This window comes from Ursus americanus, chromosome 23 (genome assembly GCF_024610735.1).
Source record: "Ursus americanus isolate L20-20 chromosome 23, mUrsAme1.1.p, whole genome shotgun sequence".
NCBI classification, from domain to species: domain Eukaryota; kingdom Metazoa; phylum Chordata; class Mammalia; order Carnivora; family Ursidae; genus Ursus; species Ursus americanus.
Window position 1 is genome coordinate 20,167,691 of NC_142149.1, and position 22,423 is coordinate 20,190,113.

General features: G+C 45.1%; 1 protein-coding gene across 1 annotated transcript; it reads left to right on the forward strand.

Annotated features, from left to right (window-relative positions):
• Positions 1-10,206: 10,206 nt before the first annotated feature.
• Positions 10,207-14,857, forward strand: LOC123781857 (keratin, type I cuticular Ha3-I). Its single transcript, XM_045781612.2, has 7 exons — positions 10,207-10,554; positions 11,814-11,896; positions 12,414-12,570; positions 13,802-13,963; positions 14,058-14,183; positions 14,308-14,528; positions 14,740-14,857. The coding sequence occupies exons 1-7, from the start codon at positions 10,207-10,209 to the stop codon at positions 14,855-14,857; spliced, it is 1,215 nt and encodes a 404-aa protein (XP_045637568.2).
• The last annotated feature ends 7,566 nt before the right edge of the window (positions 14,858-22,423 follow it).

Below are 22,423 nucleotides of genomic sequence, written 5' to 3' on the forward strand. Positions count from 1 at the left end.
ACTTTGCCTCTATGTTAGACAAGACTATGTCAGTGGAACAACTGGGTCTGGGGGAGGCTGTCCTGAGGCTTGGTCTCTGCCATGGTGCTTTCTTTGGTGAAGAAGAGAGAGGAGTGCCAGGGAAATCACTTCGTCCCAGAACACAAACTGATTTCTGAGATGTCTGGGTGGGGTTCAGTGTTACGACTCAGCTCACACATGGGGCAAGACACACGGCGCTGAAGCCCGCCGCCAAGGATCTGCGATTCGCCACTTGGTGTAACAAGGCGCTGCTGCTATTTCTCGCTGTAAATCGCGAATTATGAAATATTTCAAACATCTGAAAGTACAAAAAAATAACAAGACACTTATAAACCCACAACGAAGATTTAAAGGATGCCAACCTTGTACTGTGTTTACGCCATTGCTGTGGGGTTTTTTGTTTGTTTGGTTTGGTTTCTGGAAATAAAATGTTACGAGTTGACACAAAACTCCACCTTTATCCATCCTTCTCCCCCTCCTTTCCCCTAGAGGTAATTGCTATTCTGAACTTGGTGGTGCGTCCTTCTCCAAAGAAAACATTTCTAAAAATTATACATGGTTACATCCATGCACAGTGCGTGAGTGTGTCACGTTAGCAGTTTCAGCTAGAAAATATAAGTGGTATAAATCTTACCATTAATTTTCTCCATTCAGCATTATGTTTCTGAGATTTATCTGTGTTAATACACATTATTCTTGTCATTTATTTTAACTCTTTTGTAGTATTTCAGAATGAAAACACATCACGTTTTTATTTACTTACTCCACTGCTGAGGGACAGTTAGGGTCTTCCTCCCTTCCTCCCTCCCTTCCTCCCTCCCTCCCATCCTCCCTCCCTCCCTTCCTTCTTTCCTTCCTTCCTACGTCCCTCCCTCCCTCTCTTTCTTTCCTCCCTCCCTCTTTTTCTTTCTTCCTTCCTTTTTCTTCCATTCTTCCTTTTTCTTTCTTTCTCCCCTTCCTTCCTTTCTCTCCTTCCTTCCTTCCTTCCTTCCTTCCTTCCTTCCTTCCTTCCTTCCTTCCCTTTCCTTCCTTCCTTCCTTCCTTCCTTCCTTCCTTCCTTCCTTCCTTCCTTCCTCCCTCCCTCCCTCCCTCCCTCCCTCCCTCCCTCCCTCCTTCCATCATTATAAACAGTGTTGCAAGAACATCCTTGCCCATGTCTCTTTATGTACCTGTGTAAGTCTCCAGAGCAGTGGTTCTCAAAGTGTGTCCTGGGAACCTGGGAAGCTGTTAGAAATGCAAATTCTTCAATCCTTCCCCAGACTTACTAATTCCAAAACTCTGGGGGTGGGGCCCAACAAATTTGTTTTTTACTTTGTTTTATTTTGTTTTACAACTTTGTAAAAAAGTTCTGGGTATATAGCCAAAGGAAATGAAGTCTGCCTCAAAGAGATTATCTGCACTTCCATGTTCAATACAGCATTATTCACAATGGCCATGATATGGAAACAGATGTCTGTAGATATGGATAACTGAACAAAGAAAAAAAACATATACAACAGAAGGGCAAAAAAAGAAAGTGATCTTTTCTAACTTATTTTACGTAAATTCAATTAGTTAACATATAGTGTATCTTTAGTTTCAGAGGCAGAGTTCACTAATTCATCAGTTGCATGTAACGCCCAGTGCTCATTACATCACGTGCCCTCCTTAATGACCGTCACCCAGTCCCCGCATCCCTCATCCACCTCCCCTCCAGCAACCCTGTTTGTTTCCTATGATTAAGAGTCTCTTATGGTTTGTCTCCCTCTCTCATTTCATCTTATTTTATTTTTCCCTCCCTTCCCCTATGATCCTGTTTCGTTTCTTAAATTTCACATATGAGTGAAACCATAATTGTTCTTTTCTGATTGACTTATTTCTTTCAGCATAGTACCCTCCAGTTCCACCCACGTCAATGTAAATGGTAAGATTTCATCAACAAGAAGGCAATCTTGTCATTTGTGATAATGTGGACAAACTTGGAGGACATTGTGTTAAGAGAAATAAGCCAGACACAGAAAGACAAATATTGCATGGTCTTTCTATGTTTTAAACATTTTTTTAAAGATTTTATTTATTTATTTGACAGAGAGAGCCAGCCAGAGAGAGAGGGACCACAAGCAGGGGGAGTAGGAGAGGAAGAAGCAGGCTCCCAGCAGCGGAGCCTGATGCAGGGCTTGATCCCACAACGCTGGGATCACGCCCTGAGCCGAAGGCACATGCTTAACGACTGAGCCACCCAGGCGCCCCTAAACATTTTTTTAATTAAAAATATTTTTTTGAGTATAGTTGACACATGATGTTACATACAACTTCTGCATGATCTCTCTTACATGAGAAACCTAAAAAAGTTAAACTCATAAAAGCCAGAGAGGGACTGGGGGTGAGGAAGATGGAGCAATGTTGGTCAAAGGGTGAAGTTTCGGTTATAGAGGATGAATACGTTTTGGAGCGCTAATATATAGTGGGGTGATGACAATTAACAATACTGCATTGTATTTTTTGGAAATTTTCTAAGAAGATAAATCTTAAATCCAGCACACACACACACACACACACACACACACACACACACACACGTAACCAAGTGGAGGTGATGAAGAAGTTATTTAGCTTGATCGTGGTGCTCCTTCCAGAATGTATGCACATGCATATGAAAGCATCAAGTTGTACACCCAGCAATCTGTTTTCACTTTCAAATTTGAGAAGCGCCCTCGGACTTAGCAAATACTGCCAATACATGCGGGCAGGATGCATCTTGTTTTAGTCTGCAGTTTTCTTGTTCCTAGTGAAATTAAGCATTTAAGAAACATTTTGATTGGTCATTCAGGCTTCCTTTCTATAAATTCAATAATCATGGAATGCCTAGAATGTCCTAAAACTGTCCTAGGTGTTGGGTCAGGGTAGTGAAAGAAACGAAGACCTGCTCTCAAGGAGCTTGCTTTCAGGTGGGGAGACAGGCAGTAAAAAGAGTCAGACAAATATGATTGTGTCAAGGGGTAGGTGCTAAGAAGAAAAATAAAGCTGGGTGCTACAGACTGTGTCCCCCAGATTTTCCTGTTGAAATCCTTGTCCCCGGGGTGATGGTATTGGGAAATGGGCCTTTGGGAGCTGATTAGTTCTGAGGGTGGAGTCTTCATGAAAGGGTTAGAACCATTATAAACAGAGACTCCAAGAGCTCCCTCACCTGTTCTGCCATGAGAAGACTTAGTGAGAATACTGCTGCCTATGAACAAGGAAGTGGGCCCTCACTAAACACTGAATGCTGAATGTGCAGGAGCCCTGATCTTGGACTTCCCAGCCTCTAGATTATGGCTGATAGATTTCTATTGTTTATAACCATCCAGTCTATGGTATTTTGCCACAGTAGCCGGAATGGCCTAAGACACTGGGCAACAACGGGACAGAGAGGGATGGAGGATGAAGCCTTTTAGATAGGCTGGTCAAGGCACTGAATGTCTGATGAAGAAAAGTAGGGTGTAGTCTATTTCTATTTAATTTCACTACTGACACATATGGATTTATTTTTAAAATCTTATTTTGTGCTTTCTATTAATCATGATTTTTTTTTCTTTGCTTACTGCTTTCTCCTTTCCTGACAGCTATTGGAATGATCTTGTTTTCTTTGTGGATATTTATTCCTAACTTTTAAACGTGCAGACTTAACACTATCTAATTTTAACTAATCTCTCTTCCTGCATATAAAACAAGATGCAAAGAAGTTTTGATTTATCTTCTTTATTTTTTTAGGTTCTACCTTGTTTTTACACTCCAAAATCTGGTCATTGTTATTATTATTTTTAGAATTTCCTGCATGTTTATGGTTTGTTTGCTTACAAGGCTTCTCGTACTTTCTTGCTCCATTCTGGTTTTAATTTCTTGTTTTCTGACATACATTCTTCGGTAGTTCTTATGGAAACTGTAAGTGATAAGTTCTCTCAGTTATTGTATGAAATATGTCTCCTTAGTGGTTCCTCCTGCAGGATAGTTTAGTTCGGTGTGGAATTCCAATAGGTGGCTATTTTCCTTCAGCATTTTGAAGTTGTCATACCCCTGTTTTTTGGGTTTTGTTGTCGGCTCTGAAAAGCATATTGCCAATCTAAGTGTGGTTCCATTTTGGTAATTCTTTTATTTTTTTTTCTTCCTCTCTTTGTTTCCAAGATTGTCTCTTTGTCTTTAAGTGTTATGTGGCTTCACTATATTATGTCTAGAGGTGGTTTTGTTTTCCTAAGTAGGATCGATGTGCTTCTTGAATTGATTCATGCCTTTCAATACAAGTGGAAAATGCTCAGCCATCGTATTTTTTGATCATCATTTCTGTCCTATTTTCCACTTCTGAATTCCTTTTTAAAACATAGCTTTATTGAAGTATAATTCATTTAACATAAATATAATTCATATACCACAAAAATATGAAGTTTATAATTCAATGGTTTTTGATGTACTCATAGAGCTGTATAACCACTACCACAATTTTAGAACATTCCACCACCTCAAATAGACATCTTGTACCCACTGTCCAGTAGTTGCTCCCTAGTACCACCCACCTCTGACCTGGGGAACCATGACGGTGTCTAGATTTGCCTATCTTGGGCATTGCCTATGAATGCAAACATACAATCTGTGTTATTTTTTGACTGGCTTCTTTTACATAGCATGATGTTTTAAATTTAAAGCCCAGTAAGAGACAGTTCAGCCTTAAAAAAAAAAAATCTTGCTGTGACAATGAGCATGATTTTTTCTTTTTGTAGTTCACTTTTTCACTAAGGGTACAGTCTTTTGAGAGATATGGGTTTTTCCAGTAGTCTGAGCTCCAGCTCTGTCATATGGACTGAAGGTCTTTTCCCCTGTCCCTCATTTCTAATTTACTCTTTTCTAACCTAGACTCTTTTCACCAACTTCCCCTGTGACCTGGAGCAAGTCACTTCCTCTTCTGGGTCAATGTTTTCCCATTTGCAACATATTTGGGTGAAATGACCACTTGAGCCCTTGGTGGCTCCAACATTCTAAGATTCCAGGTTTCATCTGACTCAGACACAATTTCCAGAAGATAAATTCCATCATCCTTTATTTGTGTGGGAAGTCCATTCTTAGGATGTAGTTCAGTGTGAGGTGATCCTAATACGTGATCTTGGACTATGGGCTGGCAGTCAGTTGGCAGAACATTCTTCCAAGGGTTGCTCCTCTTGGCATTCTCTTTGCCTGAAGCTCCTACCCACACCTCAATCACTTTATGAACTACGGGTTGTTTGATCCCATAGGAAGCTTGGTGCCCCTTCATCACTTCCTAATAGCTCTGCTTCAGAGCTGGCAAGGTCAGCAGTTATCACAAGGGTGTGAATGCCAATCATGACAAAGCCTTTATTTCCAGAACAATAAGCTCAAGTGTAATTCAGTGATTATATAGGAATAGGAGCCTTACTTGGGTCCTATACTTCTTTAGAAGACTTGTAAGAATTTGCTTTTGGACTTCTTAATGTAAATTTTATTTCTTTTGCTTGTGTACAAGGAATAGATATGTTTTCAAAAGATCTGGAGAGAACAAAAAAGTACGGAGAAGGGGGAAAAGCATTCAAAACTCTGCCATTTAAAAGCATCCGGTGTTGGGGCCCCTGGGTGGCTCAGTCAGTTGAGTGTCTGACTCTTGGTTTCAGCTCAGGTCATGATCTCAAGGTCATGAGATCAAGCCCTGCATAGGGCTCCACACTCTGCACGGAGTCTGCCTGAGATTCTTTTCCCTCCCTCCCCTCCCCCTCTGTCCCTCCACCTGCTCTCTCTCTCTCAAATAAATAAATAAAATCTTTAAAAAAAAACATCCAGTGTCATCATTATAGTGTGATTCTTTTTCTCTCTCAATTGTTCTCATTGTTAAACTCATATAATTTTTAATTTAGTTATGACTATGTATACTTTATTTTGGGTAAAGATACTGTTCTTGAGTAATGTCACTATTGTTTGTGTTCTAAGTCACTCCAGCTGATGGGATATAATTGTATTTAAGTTGTTTTAAACTATTGGAACATAATTATATCATCAGTTAGAAACAGTGATTGAAAAAAATGATGATTGAAATCAGCATGGCAATAAGGAACCTTAGTATCACTGAATTCTAACATTTCCATAATCACCCTTTATTTTTCTTCAACATGACATATCTATGGGTAACAAGTACGCTTTTATGGGTTAACAAGGGAGTTTTTTTCTTTTTTTTCTCTTTTTCTTATTGTCTTTGATTTTTGCCCCTAGGTAGTTGACAGATCATACTGGTTGTGAAATTGTTCAATATTTCTGCACTGTGGTGATGGGAACTGGGAATGCAGTGGGGATTAGCAGATTTGGCTTCTAATTATATGATCCTAAGTAAGCCATTTCTCCATTCTGAGCCTCAGTTTCCTCATTTATAGAATGAAAGGCTTGGATAAGATGGTCATTAAGATCCCTGATATCACACCTGTTCCAAGATTTTCCCTCTCTCTGACAATTCTGGCATTTGGGATCTACATTAGGAAGTGGAAGAGCGGAAAGGAAGAGTTGAATGCATGGCAGTCTGGTTTTGGATCTGCAGCTACATCTGAGTGTTGGACTCTTGCTGTGAGCATACTTCTCTGAGTTCTGCTCTGCTCTCTGCTAGAATGACAGTTCATTGTCCCCTCACCAGACAATGCATCAAGGCACACAACTGAATTCTTTCCTCATAGTTTCTCTTTGGGAAATCAAACAAATCTTATCTTATGCCTTGCAACAAAGCAGAAGTGGAGTTATATGCATGGGCATTTCTGATTGCTTATGCTTCTTGGGTAGATGTTCCTAAATCATGAACTATTATGAATCATCAAATCAAAACAAGCTTCACATCTTTAAACTACTTAAAGCACACTCTAATTATTGTAGAAAGTCTGTATTGGTAACACCAAAGCTCACAAGCTTTATAATCAGGTGTACAAACTGATTATGGCAGGACTTCTTTAAACAACAGAATCTCAACTCTGGGTGTTTAAAGTCTTGATGGCTTAAAGTTCAGTGTGGGAGTTACTTGAAGAGCGTAGGTACAGTACACAATAAGCACATCGATATGAACCTGGAAAGGTCCTGACAACTTGTTGGTCAATGTATCCAAGAATCTCTCCATGGTTCTGATCTTACAGGGCCCCTTTGCCACACTTGACACTTTTGACCTTTACCTCTCCTTTGAAGCTCTCCTCCCTGGCCTCTCTGATGCCATGAGCTGTCTCTCCTCATTTTCTCTTGCCATTTCTCCATTTCTCTCTGACTCTTTTTCCTTCTCCTGCTCTCTGGTTGGGGGAATTCCCCAAAGTTTGGTCCTTAGGCCCTTGTTGCTCTTCTCCATGTACATTCTCCCTTGGCTCATTTCTCCAGTTCTCACATCTGCACTAGGATCATACCTGTCCTTATCATCGCTGTCAAGACTTCTAGGCTTGCTACTCCAAGGACCTGATGAACATTTCCCTGTATAGATTCCACCATTCCTTCAAACATAGCTGATCAAGAATAAAATTAGACTACTCCTCTCCTTAGAACCTTCAATGGCTCCACACTGACCTTCAGATAAGGCCTAAGCTCCTCAAGGAGGTGTACAAAGTCCTTCATATAAAAGCCCTTCCATGCTATCAGGGAACTCAAGTAGAAAGAGAGAGAGAAGCATGTAAGTCATGACAATGCCATGCTGAAGGTGAGATGAGAGCTCACAGAGGAGGAAGAAATGATCTGTCAGAAGTTAGGGAAGGAGCTAGGTCATTTATATCTAAGCAGCATGAGATGATGGAAAGAGTTTGCTTCTCCTTCACCCTCATCTCTCACTCCCTGGCTTACACGGTGCTTACTGAACTTTTCTTGGTTCCTCTATTGCAGAACTTTCCAACCTTACTGAGGTGAATGGATTAGAGGGGTCCATGGTACTGATGCTCTGAGTCCTTGGAGTGGTTGGCCAAGGCAGCCCAGTCACTTTGCCCCAATGAGCTATAAAGTATTATCATTTCCTATATAAGCTTTTGTGTGAAAAATGGGAAGCATGCTTGAATGCAATGTGTACTTCCTCCAGAAAGCCTTGCTAGACCTCTACTCACTCTGGTTAGGTCCCCTGATGCATGTTCCCATAGAAGCTGGGGCTTGCCCCATCACAGATGTATCCTGCACCTGGTTGGTGTGCATTCTTCACTAGGTTGTAGGTTTGCCTCTCTTTCTCACCATTGCATCTCCAGTGTGTGGCTCTTTTCCTGGCACATGGGAAGGACTCAATTAAATCTCTGTTAAAGGAAGTGGGCTAGTTTATCCTTGATGAGCAAAACAGTCTATGTTTCTGTGAATGGCAAAGTTTTTCTCCTAAATATTTTGCTTGCCAAATTCTGGTTTCATTCTTGATTCTCTCCCACATCTCACCTTTCTAAATGATTGCTTGTTTTTAAAAAAATTGCTTCTTTGATGTGACGGGATGTGATGAGCACTGAGTGTTATACACAACTAATGAATCACTGAGCACTACATCAAAAACTAATGGTGTACAATATGTTTGCTAATTGAACTTAATAGAAAAATTTTAAAAATGTTCGGCAGAAAAAAATTGCTCCTTTGAAAATGGTTTTTACACCATTTCTTCTCTTATACTTCCTCTGCAGACAGTTAAACTTGGTCCCTCCTCACTGCTGGCCTGGACTACTGTGATCACCTGCTGGTCCCTCTGCCTCCAGCCTTACCCTCATTTTGCTAAAACAAATAAATGTTTGCTAAACATTTCCTAAAACTTCTCCCTCCAGGGCAGTCTAAGCTCCTTAGCTTTGCCATAGAGAACTTCTACCATATGGCCTTAACTCCCCATACAGCTTTCTCTTCTACCACCTCCCTTCACACCTCTCCCCTCCCCACCACTAGTCTCACCGACCAGAACTTGGACTCTCCTGCCTGATGTGTGTGCACACCACTCTTCCCCCTGCAGGACCCATGCTCCTCCTCTGTGACTTGCACCCCAGCACATATCTATACCTGTGAATTTCCCAACCTGGCAGTACCCTCTTGCCCCCATTACCTCAACCTTATACTTATCACTTACTATGTTCATTCCTTCATCCACTCAATACACACCACTGAGTGTCTACTGAGTACCATGCACTTAGAGCTGAGGATTCGGAGAATTAGCCCCCGTTCCTGCCTTCAGGGAATTCAGACACAGAGACAGGTGAGCACAGAAGCTGGGCACTTCCATGCTCAAGGTAAGATGAGAGCTCACAGAGGAGGAAGAAATGATCTGTCTGAAGAAGTTAGGAAAGGAGATGGTTCATTTGTACTTAAGCAGCATGGGGCGATGGAAAGAACAGAGATATATGTTGGAATCCTGGCTTCGCAATGTATTACTCCCTAGCTTCTACGTGTCCATTTACCCATCTGTAAAATGAGAATACTATCATGCACCTTGAAGGGTCCTGGTGAGGTGTGAATGAGATCATGCTTGTGAAAAGTGTCAAGTACCGAGAGAAGCCTGTGCAAGTGCTCAAGGGTGAGCTCCTTCTGACCATAGCCCTGGTCCCACCTTCTATTCCACACAGTGCCCTGTACATACTGTTATCCTGGTGCATACCTGTTATTTGGTTGATTTACATTATCATGAATATGATGTCTGCCACATCAAGAAACAGGGCCACTGGGAACCAAGCTGTTTTAACTATTCCAGAAGGGATCTATTCCTCTTCCTGAGAACCATGAATTTGGCATTTGGTAATTGGACCTAGCAAAGGATACATAGGCAAGAGCTGTGCTTTCCCGTCTTAGCAAGAAGAGCCAAGGAATTGCCAAGGAGTCAGGGCCATCCAGCCAGGAGACAAAGCAGCAACAGTGTCCCTGGACCTGCCACGCCCCGCTAATGAAGGCCAAGGCATTAATGAGTCCAGCTCTTTGAAGCCACTCCATGAAGCTCTTACTTCATTGATGCGCAGCATGGAAGAGGAGTCCTGACTTAGCGAGAAGCCCGAGTAAAGTCTTTTATGAGGGGAGCGACTCTTCTGAGGAAACATAACAAACCAAGGGGGAAGGGCTTTTGACAATCACTAAATGAGTAAGAAAAAAAGGGCTGCCTTCCATGTCCACACCCTCTGTGGAGGGGGTATAAATGCTCCCCAGGGGAAGGAGACCCACAGATCCGTGGCTTGGAGAACTTGGACTCTGTGTTCAGCCAGGCGCCTTGCTCCCTCCAGCACCATGCCTTACAACTGCTGCCTGCCCAACCTGAGCTGCCGCTCCACCTGCTCCTCCCGGCCCTGCGTGCCCCCCAGCTGCCACACCTGCACCCTGCCCGGGGCCTGCAACATCCCCGCCAACGTGGGCAACTGCGGCTGGTTCTGCGAGGGCTCCTTCAATGGCAGCGAGAAGGAGACCATGCAGTTCCTGAACGACCGCCTGGCCAGCTACCTGGAGAAGGTGCGCCAGCTGGAGCGCGAGAACGCGGAGCTGGAGAGCCGCATCCGGGAGTGGTGCCAGCAGCAGGTGCCCTTCGTGTGTCCCAGCTACCAGTCCTACTTCCGGACCATCGAGGAGCTCCAGCAGAAGGTGAGGGGGTGGCCACCACGCTGCCTCCAGCTGGAAGTTGTAGGGAGGGAATCTGAGATCTGATTAAGAAACAGTACAAATTTTCAGTTAAAGTCTGGGCTTTTCCGTTTTTTTCTTGGGTGCCCATTTTGTGTGAGGCTCAGGACTGTTAGGCCTGAATATTTGCATAGTGCTAGTCTATGTGCAAGTAGCAGCACTTTGCATAAATAAGCTGTAATTAAAAGCCGCCTCCAAATGCTTCCATGCATTGCCAAGCTCCAGATTTATTACCCTGAGGTAAGAGAAAAGGCCCGAGCCCAAGAAGGAAGCTGGAGAAGCAGAACCTTTAGTAAGAATTGGACTATTTTCTCTCTCCTTCCTCTGGACTTTTGACTACTCTGACTTCTTATTGCTGTCTTCCTCTGGGTACCTAATTATCCTCATTATTTTCCTGACCTGGATGCCTCTGGACTTCTCCTGGTGTTCAGTGTCTAGCAAGGGCATAAAATGGCTAAAATCAGAAAGAGTAGAAACCACCTAGGAGGAAATGGGGCCAAGCCGTCCAGGACGGCTGGGAGGGCATGCATGGCTGCTTCCCTGACCTCGCCCCTCCAACAGCCAGTTACATATTTCCCACTGGAATGGAAGTTTCTTGAGGGCAGGATCGAGTGTTTACTCATTTTTGTATCTTCAGCTCCTAGAACTATACTAGATTTACGGTAGTTTTGTTTTGTTTTTAGGGAGAGAGAGTGAGCACATGTGAGCTGGGGCAGGTGGGGGGGGAAGCAGAGGGAGTGGGAGAGAGAGAATCTTCAGCAGGCTCCATGCTCAGTGTGGACCTATGGTAGGTTTTTAAAAATAAGTGTTAGTTATTATTCTCAGCCTCTTAGTATTGCCAATTATTAGGAAAGAAAAAGATTACTTACCTACTAATACTTTTGCTCACACATTTCTGTATTCTTTTTTCAAATTTGATTTTTTTATTATAATTTTTTTATTATATTAGGTTAGTCACCATACAATACATCCCTAGTTTTTGATATAAAGTTCCATGATTCATTACTTGCGTATAACACCCAGTGCACCATGCAATCCATGCCCTCCTTAATTTGATTTTTCAAATATTTGTTGAGCACCTATGGTGCATGGACAGCATTTAATAATCTTATATAAGATCCACTGTGATTTCTCATTCCATTCCTTCCATGTAAGTGAATTAGTAGGAACTGCTGTTGGTTAAAAATAACCAAGCTCATTCCAGACTGTTTTGGGTCTTCTAGATCTTGTGTGGCAAGTCTGAGAACGCCAGGCTGGTGGTGCAGATTGACAATGCCAAGCTGGCCTCAGATGACTTCAGGACCAAGTGAGTGGGCAAGTAGGGTGTCCTCTCTTTTCTCTCCTTCCCTTTAGCCTGTCTTCAACACAAACATCGACAAAGCTTTTTCCTAGATGTTTTCCCCAGGATCCATGGAACCACTGCTCAGCAGAGCTCAGAGCTCTCTTCTCCAGATTCAGATCCCCTCTCTTGCTTCTCTGTATGGTGACATCCCCCCATCCAGTGCAGAAGTCATAGCTCCCCCCCACCCGATGCCCTACTATGCACAGAACGCAATCAGGTGATGTGAGAAGTGTATTAATTTTGGAAATCTCACAGTTTATGGACTTTTGTTCCCTAAATCTACTGGCTCCTTATTTATCAAAAAATAATGGCCAGTGCATTTTCCTCTAGGAGCTACTGCTCGGTGTTAAATACCCAAATGAAAGAGAAGGCTGTAGAAAACACAAGCCCCAATTTCCAGTTGTGTGGCAAACCGAACCCCACGAGAGTCAGGGCCAGGCCCCTTCCCATCGGGTGGGTCCCTGATGCCCCTGTACCACAGGTACGAGACGGAGGTGGGCTTGCGGCAGCTGGTGGAGTCGGACATCAATGGCCTGCGCCGGATCCTGGACGAGCTGACCCTGTGCAAGGCCGACCTGGAGGCCCAGGTGGAGTCCCTGAAGGAGGAGCTGCTGAGCCTCAAGCAGAACCACGAGCAGGTGAGGTTCCCCAAAGAGCAACAGGCTCGAACTTGCCAAGGCCTGTTTCCAACTGCCACGGGGTGTGGGAGAGGCTCAACTAGCCGAGGAATCTGCCCGCCAAACAAAAAGGGATTTGTAGAGAATGAGCAATCTAAAGCCTGTGATAGGAGATTAGGACGTTTCTGCAGGAGGCAGGAGTAAGAGTAAAGAGGTAGGCAAGCCCCAGTAACGAGGAAAGGCCAGCAACGAGGCACCGCCCACAGCCTCTTCCACTCCTAGGTCAGACAGAGCACACTGGGCTGCAGAGATCTTGTATCCCAAATCCCCATTTAGCAACTGGAGAGGCCAGGACAGCCACCCAGCAGAAAGGGCTCAGCCGGAAACAAAACCAACTCTTCCCCCTTCTCCTCTAGAGCTTTCTCTGCTCTTCAGTGTGGCCTGGAGGAGATGTTGAGCAAAATACTCATTGTCACTGCTTGGTCAGTTGGTGAAGAAGAAGGACTTTTTGTGCACACCTTAAATGCCAGAACGATGTAAACAGTGATAGTTAATATTAATCAAGAGCTTACTGTGTGCGACACGTTGTGCTAAGTGCTTTAGAACTCCAGAGATAGTTTTCATTTTACAGATGAAGAACTTGAGGTTTCTAGAAGCTTCTAGAAGCCATATAGTGAGTGGCCCTCAATTCAAGCCTGATATCTACTGAAGCCCAAGTACCAAGCTATGCTGGCTCTGTGAAGAGAATAGCAGGGAAATGAAGAGATACTTCTTTGAGCAAAATCTAGGTTGACAGAACTGACAAATCACCAGTTAGGTCTATTCCATCTCAGACGGCAGATTTTGAAGTAAGCACTCTTTATTTCCTCTTTAGCAAGACTCTCACCTTTTTATTAGCCATGGTTAAGAATCAAACCTAATAGGCTCTGTGGTGTATGAGCAAAAACACTGAGCTGGGTGCTTGGGGCCCACAGGTTACATTGTGGTCTATCACAGCTCAGCGTGGAGGCAGAATCACTGCTCTCTAAATGAGGGGTAGCACCCCAAATATGGGGGCAGAAAGAGGTCATGGGTGTGACAGCACTTTGCAAAGTGGAATACACAGGTTAGTCATGGATTATAGAACCCAGTTATGAGAGGATCCGATGAAACAGAGCTGCTGAAGGCTTAAGAATGATCACAAGCAGACCCGGGCTCTCTTAGAGCATCTGAACCCTCTGTGATACTTTCCGTCTTCCCCCTCCTCCCCCAGGAAGTCAACACCCTGCGCTGCCAGATCGGAGACCGCCTCAACGTGGAGGTGGACGCAGCTCCCACCGTGGACCTGAACCGTGTGCTCAACGAGACCAGGAGTCAGTATGAGGCCCTGGTGGAGACCAACCGCAGGGACGTGGAGGAATGGTTCACCACCCAGGTGGGCATCTCAGCACGTGGCCGCTCGAGACCCTTGGCCCCACGGGGCCCCTGAGGCAGGGTCTGACCCTGTCTTCTTCCCTGTGCTGTTTCAGACCGAGGAGCTGAACAAGCAGGTGGTGTCCAGCTCGGAGCAGCTGCAGACCTGCCAGGCGGAGATCATCGAGCTGAGACGCACGGTCAACGCCCTGGAGATCGAGCTGCAGGCCCAGCACAACCTGGTGGGTGTTGTTCAGGGTACTGGCCACACTCTCCTGACCTCGGGGAGCCTGGGACTTCTCTGGAACCCCCTGGAGAAGCTCCCTGAGGAGCATCTGTGTGACATTCCTTACCTTCTCCGCACAGAGGGACTCCCTGGAGAACACGCTGACGGAGACTGAGGCGCGCTACAGCTCCCAGCTGGCCCAGGTGCAGTGCCTGATCAGCAACGTGGAGTCCCAGCTGGCCGAGATCAGGAGCGACCTGGAGCGGCAGAACCAGGAGTACCAGGTGCTGCTGGACGTCAAGGCCCGGCTGGAGTGCGAGATCAACACGTACCGGGGCCTGCTGGAGAGCGAGGACTGCAAGTGAGTGGGAAGCTAGTGCTATTTCCCTTGGGGGTGCATGAGGTTGCTGCAGGGATGAAAAATTGTCTTGGTGGGAACAAATGGATAATTTCAAGCTTTTGGTTGGAGGCAGTCTGAGGAAGTGTTATATTCTTATACAAAGTGCATTTAGTATTTTTCTATCCTTCAGTTCATTTCCCCCTAACTGGCCCTCCTGGTCTTCTGTCTGCAGGCTCCCCTGCAACCCATGTGCCACAAGCAATGCATGTGACAAGCCCATTGGGCCTTGCGTCTCCAATCCTTGTGTCCAACGTGCTCGGTGCGGACCTTGCAACACCTTTGTGCGCTAGAGGGCCCGGTGCCAGGAGGAGGAGGACGAGGGTTCCAAAGTCACATCTCAACTCTACTTCATACAAGCTACTCCTATGGCGACCACACTTGGGACAAAGGAAGAATTTCTAGCAGCACCAGCTTCTAAGTGTCAGCTCTGCCTTCCACTGAATTCCCTGGCTTGATCCTTTAGACGGCAGTCTCCTTACCAGCTCGTTCTGTCTTCTGAGCATATAGAGACATCCACAGCAGGATCGTGCAAGATCTGTTACCCCAACGACACGCCTGCGTAGCACATTATGCTTGAACGGATACGCATCTAGATGTGATTGCAGAATAACCACATGAAAGTGTGGTGGAGCTGATAGGCAGGTGTGAAACTGCACATAACTGGGGAAAAAGTCTTCCTTGTCACTCTTTTGGTCTTTGGAGATGTAGTCAGGGTCCCTTGTCAACTTCCTAATAAAGTCTTATTCTGGCACAGACATGATCATTGTCCTTCTTCATTAATTCCCAAATTGGGTGTCTTGTATCAATAAAAAGTAAGTGGTGTTCTTTCATCAGATGAAGGGATCATGTGACTTCCCTCAAAGGAAAAGTCTCCACCAGACATCACCCACCTGTTAATGTGGATTTCTTGCGTGGAGAGAAGTTGGTAGCAGAACAAAGGGCAAATCCAGGCACAGCCCGGCCTAGAGTTCCAGCCCACGTCACAGGGCCCCCAGTCTACCATTGCTGAGGTCAGCAGTTCCAGAGCCAGACCTTCCCAGAAAACAGTGCTCCCGTTGCAAGGAAGCAAGGGCATCAGCACCCAGGGATTGCCACCTGACCCCACTCTGCCCTCTGTGTGAAGTAAGCAAAATGGGGCTGGGCAGCGGGTCTCACCTGCTAATGACAGTGTGACCTGCTGGATGACAGTTACAGTAGAATTATGAGTTGTTCTGGAGGCAGAATCTTTGGGTCCTTATTTTGGATAAGGTATCAACTTCTCCAACTTCCAGACTCTTCCTCCAAGAGAATGCCTGGGCCGCCAGCCTCATGGGGTTGTAATGGTCTCTGTATATGGAAACACTTTGTGAATGCCACACATATTATTGCCATTGACCCTTTGACCTTGAATACTGATTCCTGAGCTCTCAGAGTCTAATTCTGAGATTGTCTATTCCCAGTGGAACATCCCACTCAGCCTCCTATAAGGGTCTTTCGTTCCTGCCTTTGACGGATATAACCCGGGCTCCTGTCTTCCCAGCTTGGAGAGCTCCACCAAAAGCTTTCTTGGGTAGTACAGGACCTACTTTCTGTTCTGGGAAAGGGATTAATCTCTTCTGGGTACCCCTCTTCCTCACTGACCCATGGAATTCCAGGCCCAGAACAGCATGGGGTTGACATGAGAGAAGGAATCACGGGGAATGGAGAGATGCTGGGGGCACAGTGAAAGGGGTATGGGGAAAAGGGATGTGGGCCTGCATGGCCGTTCTGTCCGCTTCTCTTCCTGGATGCACGTGGCAACCCCCATCTCCTCCAGCCCCTGCACAAGCTCCTTTTAGAGGGTAGTTTATGTGGGTGGCTCTGAGGAGACAAAGGAGTGCGGAATCACTCACAGGAGGAGTTATCAAGAGGCCCAAGAAGCATCCTGAAAACACCCGGGAGCACTTTGGTGGCTGAGTGTGAAATAACATTTAAAGCTGGGGCTCGTGGGTGACAGTTACAGCCAAGTGCTTTGTTCTGTTCTGTTTTGCTTCAAAGAAGAGTCACTGATACCTAACTGCTCACATTCCTCATCAAAACAGGAAAATCAGGCAAGAAGTGCCAAGAGTTTCAAGAATTGCTAAAACTGTAAGAAGATACGATCATGATGTGGCCTATCCCTTGTTATTGCAAAACTTGTGCTGACACCCTTACATGGGCAGGTACCAGGCAGGTTGGCCGGGGCCTGGCCAGGCCCTTATCTGAGCCCAAGGCAGGTGTGCAGGCTAGGGTTCTCTTTCTTTCTCACTTTTTCACGTACAGGGACAAGCACAGGTCAGGAATTTAAGGAAGACCAGGGAAAACTTAGAGCCTCTGGGTCAAAGACAGATTTATAAGAAATTAAAACATGTGCTCAGCATGGCAGGGAAATGTGGATGTCTACACGATGTGGCTTCCTGTGGCAGGACAGAAGAAGTTGGTGGTGGCCCTGACAAGCTTGGAGTGTGACACACTGGACAGTGTGTGTGTGTTTAAAATTTTAAAAATGGTTGGGGCGCCTGGGTGGCACAGCGGTTAAGCGTCTGCCTTCGGCTCAGGGCGTGATCCTGGCGTTCTGGGATCGAGCCCCACATCAGGCTCCTCCGCTATGAGCGTGCTTCTTCCTCTCCCACTCCCCCTGCTTGTGTTCCCTCTCTCGCTGGCTGTCTCTATCTCCGTCAAATAAATAAGTAAATAAAATCTTTAAAAAAATTTTTTAAAAAATGGTTAAAAGACGAAAAGAGAAAGAATATAAAGCAAGCCCCAGAAAAATCTTGGGTTTGAAAAGGACTGCTTTAGTTTTCAATCTGAATCGTCACATCTACTTGAATCTTAGCCCTCAGTGTGGTTACGTGGCCTGTCTGAGTCTCAGTTTCTTAATCTGTAAAGTGGGGGGAATAATGACCACTTTGTCATTCAAATAAGGATGGAACGAGATTTTGTTGATAAAAGTGCTTGACTCAATGGTAAATGCTCAGTAAACATCGTTTCTAAACATCCTTGAGGACTCTGAGGAGTCATATCCGTGTGCTCTGACCCCTTTACTACTGATCAGGACAGGGGGTCCACAGCCTTGAGATTCAAAGGTTTTGCCGATTCAAGTCCTTTGGCACCCAAATTAGGTACCTGATTTCAAGTTCCCTCGAGTTGATGGACGTGGGCTGGAGGGCTCCCAAAATTGTCTGGATGAGGGCAAGAGGCCGAGGAATCTAAGCTTGAGGCCTGAGAATCAGAGTTAAATGAATTCGGACGTGTGCGTGTGCATATGTGTGTGTGTGGCGGGAGTCGCATTAGGAGGAAGGCAAATAGTTGAGGCTAGTGAGCAAGTGGCATTTTTGCGGGTTATAGCAATCTGAGTTTTCAAATAGGAAAGTTTTCAAATAGGAAGATAAGTGTGCCGCTGGTGTATTAGAGAAAGGCCCTTCCTGGCTGCACACACCCCATAGGTGCCTGGTTTGGCAAGCGGCACAGATGCTCTCTTTACCTTCTAGGGGACCCCACCACTCCACTGCACATGGCAGCCTTGGGACAACCATGCAGCCTGCTCAGGGCCTGGCCCCTGGACTCCATCTGGGTCACTGTCCCTACTCGATTGGTCCTCAAGTCAGAGAGTTTAAATAAGAGTTTTCACATTTTTTTTTAAAGATTTTATTTATTTATTTGACAGAGATAGAAACAGCCAGTGAGAGAGGGAACACAAGCAGGGGAGTGGGAGAGGAAGAAGCAGGCTCATAGCGGAGGAGCCTGATGTGGGGCTCGATCCCAGAACGCTGGGATCACGCCCTGAGCCGAAGGCAGATGCTTAACCGCTGTGCCACCCAGGCGCCCCTGAGTTTTCACATTTCTTAACTGATAGTCAGGCGCCTTTTATGGCAGACACTTAGGAAGCACGTAATCTATTATGTCCTCCTGGGTGTTTTCAGGATGTTTCTTGGGCCTCTTGGTAACTCCTGTGAGTGATTCCGCACTCCTTTGTCTCCTCAGCACCACCCACATAAAGCTACCCTCTAAAAGGAGCTTGTGCAGGGGCTGGAAGAGATAGGGGTTTATAACACGCAACAAACAATAACCTGTCTGCCTGAAATGAATAACCCCTTTAGGGCAGATGAAGGAATGAAGCACAGAGAGGTTGCTTGAGGAATGCCACACAGCAAAAAATGCTTCTCACTCACTGGGAGGAGAAGCCTTTGGGTGGCTATGAGAAAGGGAAGCATGTAGACACATGACTGGCATGTTCTAATGGGAAGGGAGTAATTCCCCTTTCTCTTAACCCTAGCGTGGTGTGCTTTGAAGGCGTGTGTCGTCTCTACATTACAACCATGACACTCACAGGACTGGACATGATGTTCACCGTGAAAGAGTGTTGGTGACAAGAACAAGGGCATGGAGTGCAACTTTTGAATTAAGCCCAGCATGAAACAGAAATTAAGAGCTAAACTGATTCAACCGCACAAAGGTGGAATTCATGCCAAGCGTTGACCAGTTCTGGTTTGGAAGTGCTCAAGTGGAGACTCCAAAGGTGACCGTCATGCCCATGTCACAGGACTGCCCAGTAACCAAGCCACGATTTGAAAGCTTTGATCTTACCTCTGGGGCTCTTCTCTCTACAGAGGGGCTGGGCATCTCTTGCTTAGATGTAAAGCTGGTCAGAGGGGACAAAATGAGGTATATATTCTAGAAAGTTTGGGATATTAATTGAGAATCAGGGTGTGTTTAAAGAATCTCCCTCCCTTCCTTCCTTCCTTCCTTCCTTCCTTCCTTCCTTCCTTCCTTCCTTCCTTCCTTCCTCCCTCCCTCCCTCCCTCCCTCCCTCCCTCCCTCCCTTCCTCCTCCCTCCCTCCCTCCCTCCCTCCCTCCCTCCCTCCCTTCCTTCCTTCCTTCTTCCTCCTCCTCCCTCCCTCCCTCCCTCCCTCCCTCCCTTCCTTCCTCAAGCTGTGACTAACAATAAATGAAGACCTGGTGAAAAAGTGAATCTCTTGGTCGAACCAACCAGTTCTTTTAGACTCATACCAATCACATATCCAATTAAATAAGCAGATTAGGGGCACCTGGGTGGCACAGTGGTTAAGTGTCTGCCTTCGGCTCGGGGCGTGATCCTGGTGTTATGGGATCAAGCCCCACATCAGGCTCCTCCGCTATGAGCCTGCTTCTTCCTCTCCCACTCCCCCTGCTTGTGTTCCCTCTCTCGCTGGCTGTCTCTATCTCTGTTGAATAAATAAAATCTTTTAAAAAAATAAGCAGATTAAAAAATACTAGTTAATGTTTACTCCTATATTTAAAAAAATCTTGGACTTGTATAGACATTTATAAAAGCACAAAATATTAACAAGATGTACTTATTAAATTCGTGATTGTGTTTGTGCCTGGGAAGAAGGGATTAGAACGTGCATGGCTATGAAAGTCAAAGTTCTCCATGTAATCTTTCATGTTATATTTACTTGCTTTTAAAAAAGATTTTATTTATTTGAGAGAGAGAAAGCATGTGCATGAGTGGGGGGAGGAGCAGAGGGAAAGGGAAAAGCAGACTCCTCGCTTCGCAGGGAGCCCAATGTGGGGCTCGATCCCAGGACCCTGGGATCATGACCTGAGACGAAGTCAAACACTTAACTGACAGAGCCACCCAGGTGCCCCAATATTTACGTGATTTTTAAACACAGAGCAAATATGAAAAAAATCTTAACTACTACTCATCCTGAGTAGAGAAGAATGGGTTTTATAATATAGTTTCTCTGTCGTTGTTGTTGTTTTAATGCTTAGATTTTTTTTAAAGGCTTTTTTGCTATCAAAATATAAAGCAAAACACAAAAAAACTGAGTGGAAAAGTGCGCTAATCTCTTCATTTCAGCCAATGATGGCTGTGGTAATCCTGGGTATTAGACCTTGGAGTCTTACTGATGGTGCTGCTTACCTGATGGAAACTTCTGGTGCTAAGGATAGGCTGAGTAGGATACTCATGGATATCCCAGGAGGATATTCATCCTTGTGTTTGGTCCTAGCCACCTGCAGCCACAAAATGATGGGATGACATTTGTCCAGCTCCTTGCAATAAGGTAGTTGTGTAAAGGTATTTGTGATTTTCATACTTCCTACAATAAGGAGAAAGGGGGACAAGTGAGTCAAAGGTCTTTTATAAAAGATCCAAATGCTTTAGCTTTGCCTGCAATATCTGAGGTGTTTAATTTAGTGCTCAGTGTTCACTGAAGTTGGGGAAGTATGAAGACCAGAAAAGACGGTCCATGTTGAATGTACACTCTTCTCCGTGGGGGTTCTCCTGGAAGCACTGCATGAGATTGATACATAATGAGTATTTCCCTCTCTATGATGGACTGGGAAGCACCATATGCAAACACAAATATGGAAATGCTCTCAACCAGAAAAGCATCAATAAGATAAGGGTATGGTTACCAAGAGGGCCACCTGTGGGTATGCAAGTTTCTCTAAGGTACCTGATCTCATGGATTCGTTGTCTTAGGAAACTTTACTGCTTAGAATGCAGTTTCCTTTTTCAAATGAAAATCCTTGATTTTAATTCAGATATCTTCAGTGGCATCCTTTGTCAGAAATTTTACAATAAAAGTAGAAAGAAAAAGGGGAGTTGTGAAGTATGATGGTTAATTGTATGTGTCAACTTGACTGGGCTACAGGATGCCCAAATTGCTGGTAAAAATTATTTCTGGGTGTGTCTATGAGGATGTTTCTGGAAGAGATTAGCATTTGAATCAGTAGACTGAGTAAAGAAGATTACCCTCACCAATGTGAGTAGGGATGATCCAATCAGTTGAGGGCCTGATGAGAACAAAAAGGCAGAGGAAGGGTGAATTTGCTCTTTCTGTTTGAGCTGGGACATCCATCCTCTCCTGCCCTTGGATACAGATGCTCATGGTTCTCAGACCTTTTGACTCAGACTGGATCATACTATCAGCTTTCTTGCTTCTCTGACTTGCAGATGGCAGATGGTGGGACTTCCCAGCCTCCCTAAACATGTGAGCCAATTTCTATAATGAACTTCTTCTTATAGTCTCTATCTATATTTATCTACATATATCCTATTGTTTCTGTTCCTCTGGAGAACCCTGATTATACATGGGGAAGAGTTCCGAGATGGCAGTAATGGGTTTGTGGTGGCATGTATGCTCCAAACATAAAATACAGGCCTGGGAAGATTTTCCTGGAAATAGGAGACAAGTGTGCATTCAACATGGACCATCTTTTCTGGTCTTCACACTTCCCTGACTTCAGTGAAGCCAGAGGTATTGCATTAAATTCGCCTTCACGGCCAGCTGAAAGGACTTATCCTCCTTCCTTCAAATAATTCCCCTACGTTCTTGCTAATGGGTAATGAGAGAGAGAGAGAGAGAGAGAGAGAGAGAGAGAGAGAGAGAGAGAGACAAGGCAAGAAATACACCGAGTACGCAAGGTATGGTTCTGTTAAAGGGTTATTAGCAAACTTGAGGGAATGGCTGATGCCAGACACCTCTTGTTTTTTTTTTATTGGGGGTAAAGGGGAGGAAAGAGGCAGAGGACAATGACTGTAGGCCATGAGCGTCCCATAGGCTGGGAAAGGACTACCCAGAAAAAGAGGAAGACTCTATGAAAAGAGGACACTGCAATAATATCTTATTCCTATGCTCTTTTTACAACGTGACTGTGTTAGCCTTTCCATTGACATAGACCCTCCTCTGGAACCTGGGTAAGTTTGCGACTGCAGAGGAAGTGACACTACGTGACTTCTGAGGATAGATCATGAAAGACAATGCAGCTTCCAGCTCATTCTCCTGGGCTGCCCCGAGGAAGCCCAAGCAGGCTTTGAGTCTTTCCAGATGATGCTCTGGACATCACGAGTAGAGACAAGCCATCCT

Excerpts from the sequence above, each read along its gene's own strand:
- LOC123781857 (XM_045781612.2), top strand. The coding sequence starts at position 10,207 with ATGCCTTACAACTGCTGCCTGCCCAACCTGAGCTGCCGCTCCACCTGC. Across the intron at positions 11,897-12,413 it reads TCAGATGACTTCAGGACCAA|GTACGAGACGGAGGTGGGCT; the intron begins GTGAGTGGGCAA and ends CCTGTACCACAG. Across the intron at positions 13,964-14,057 it reads AGGAATGGTTCACCACCCAG|ACCGAGGAGCTGAACAAGCA; the intron begins GTGGGCATCTCA and ends GTGCTGTTTCAG.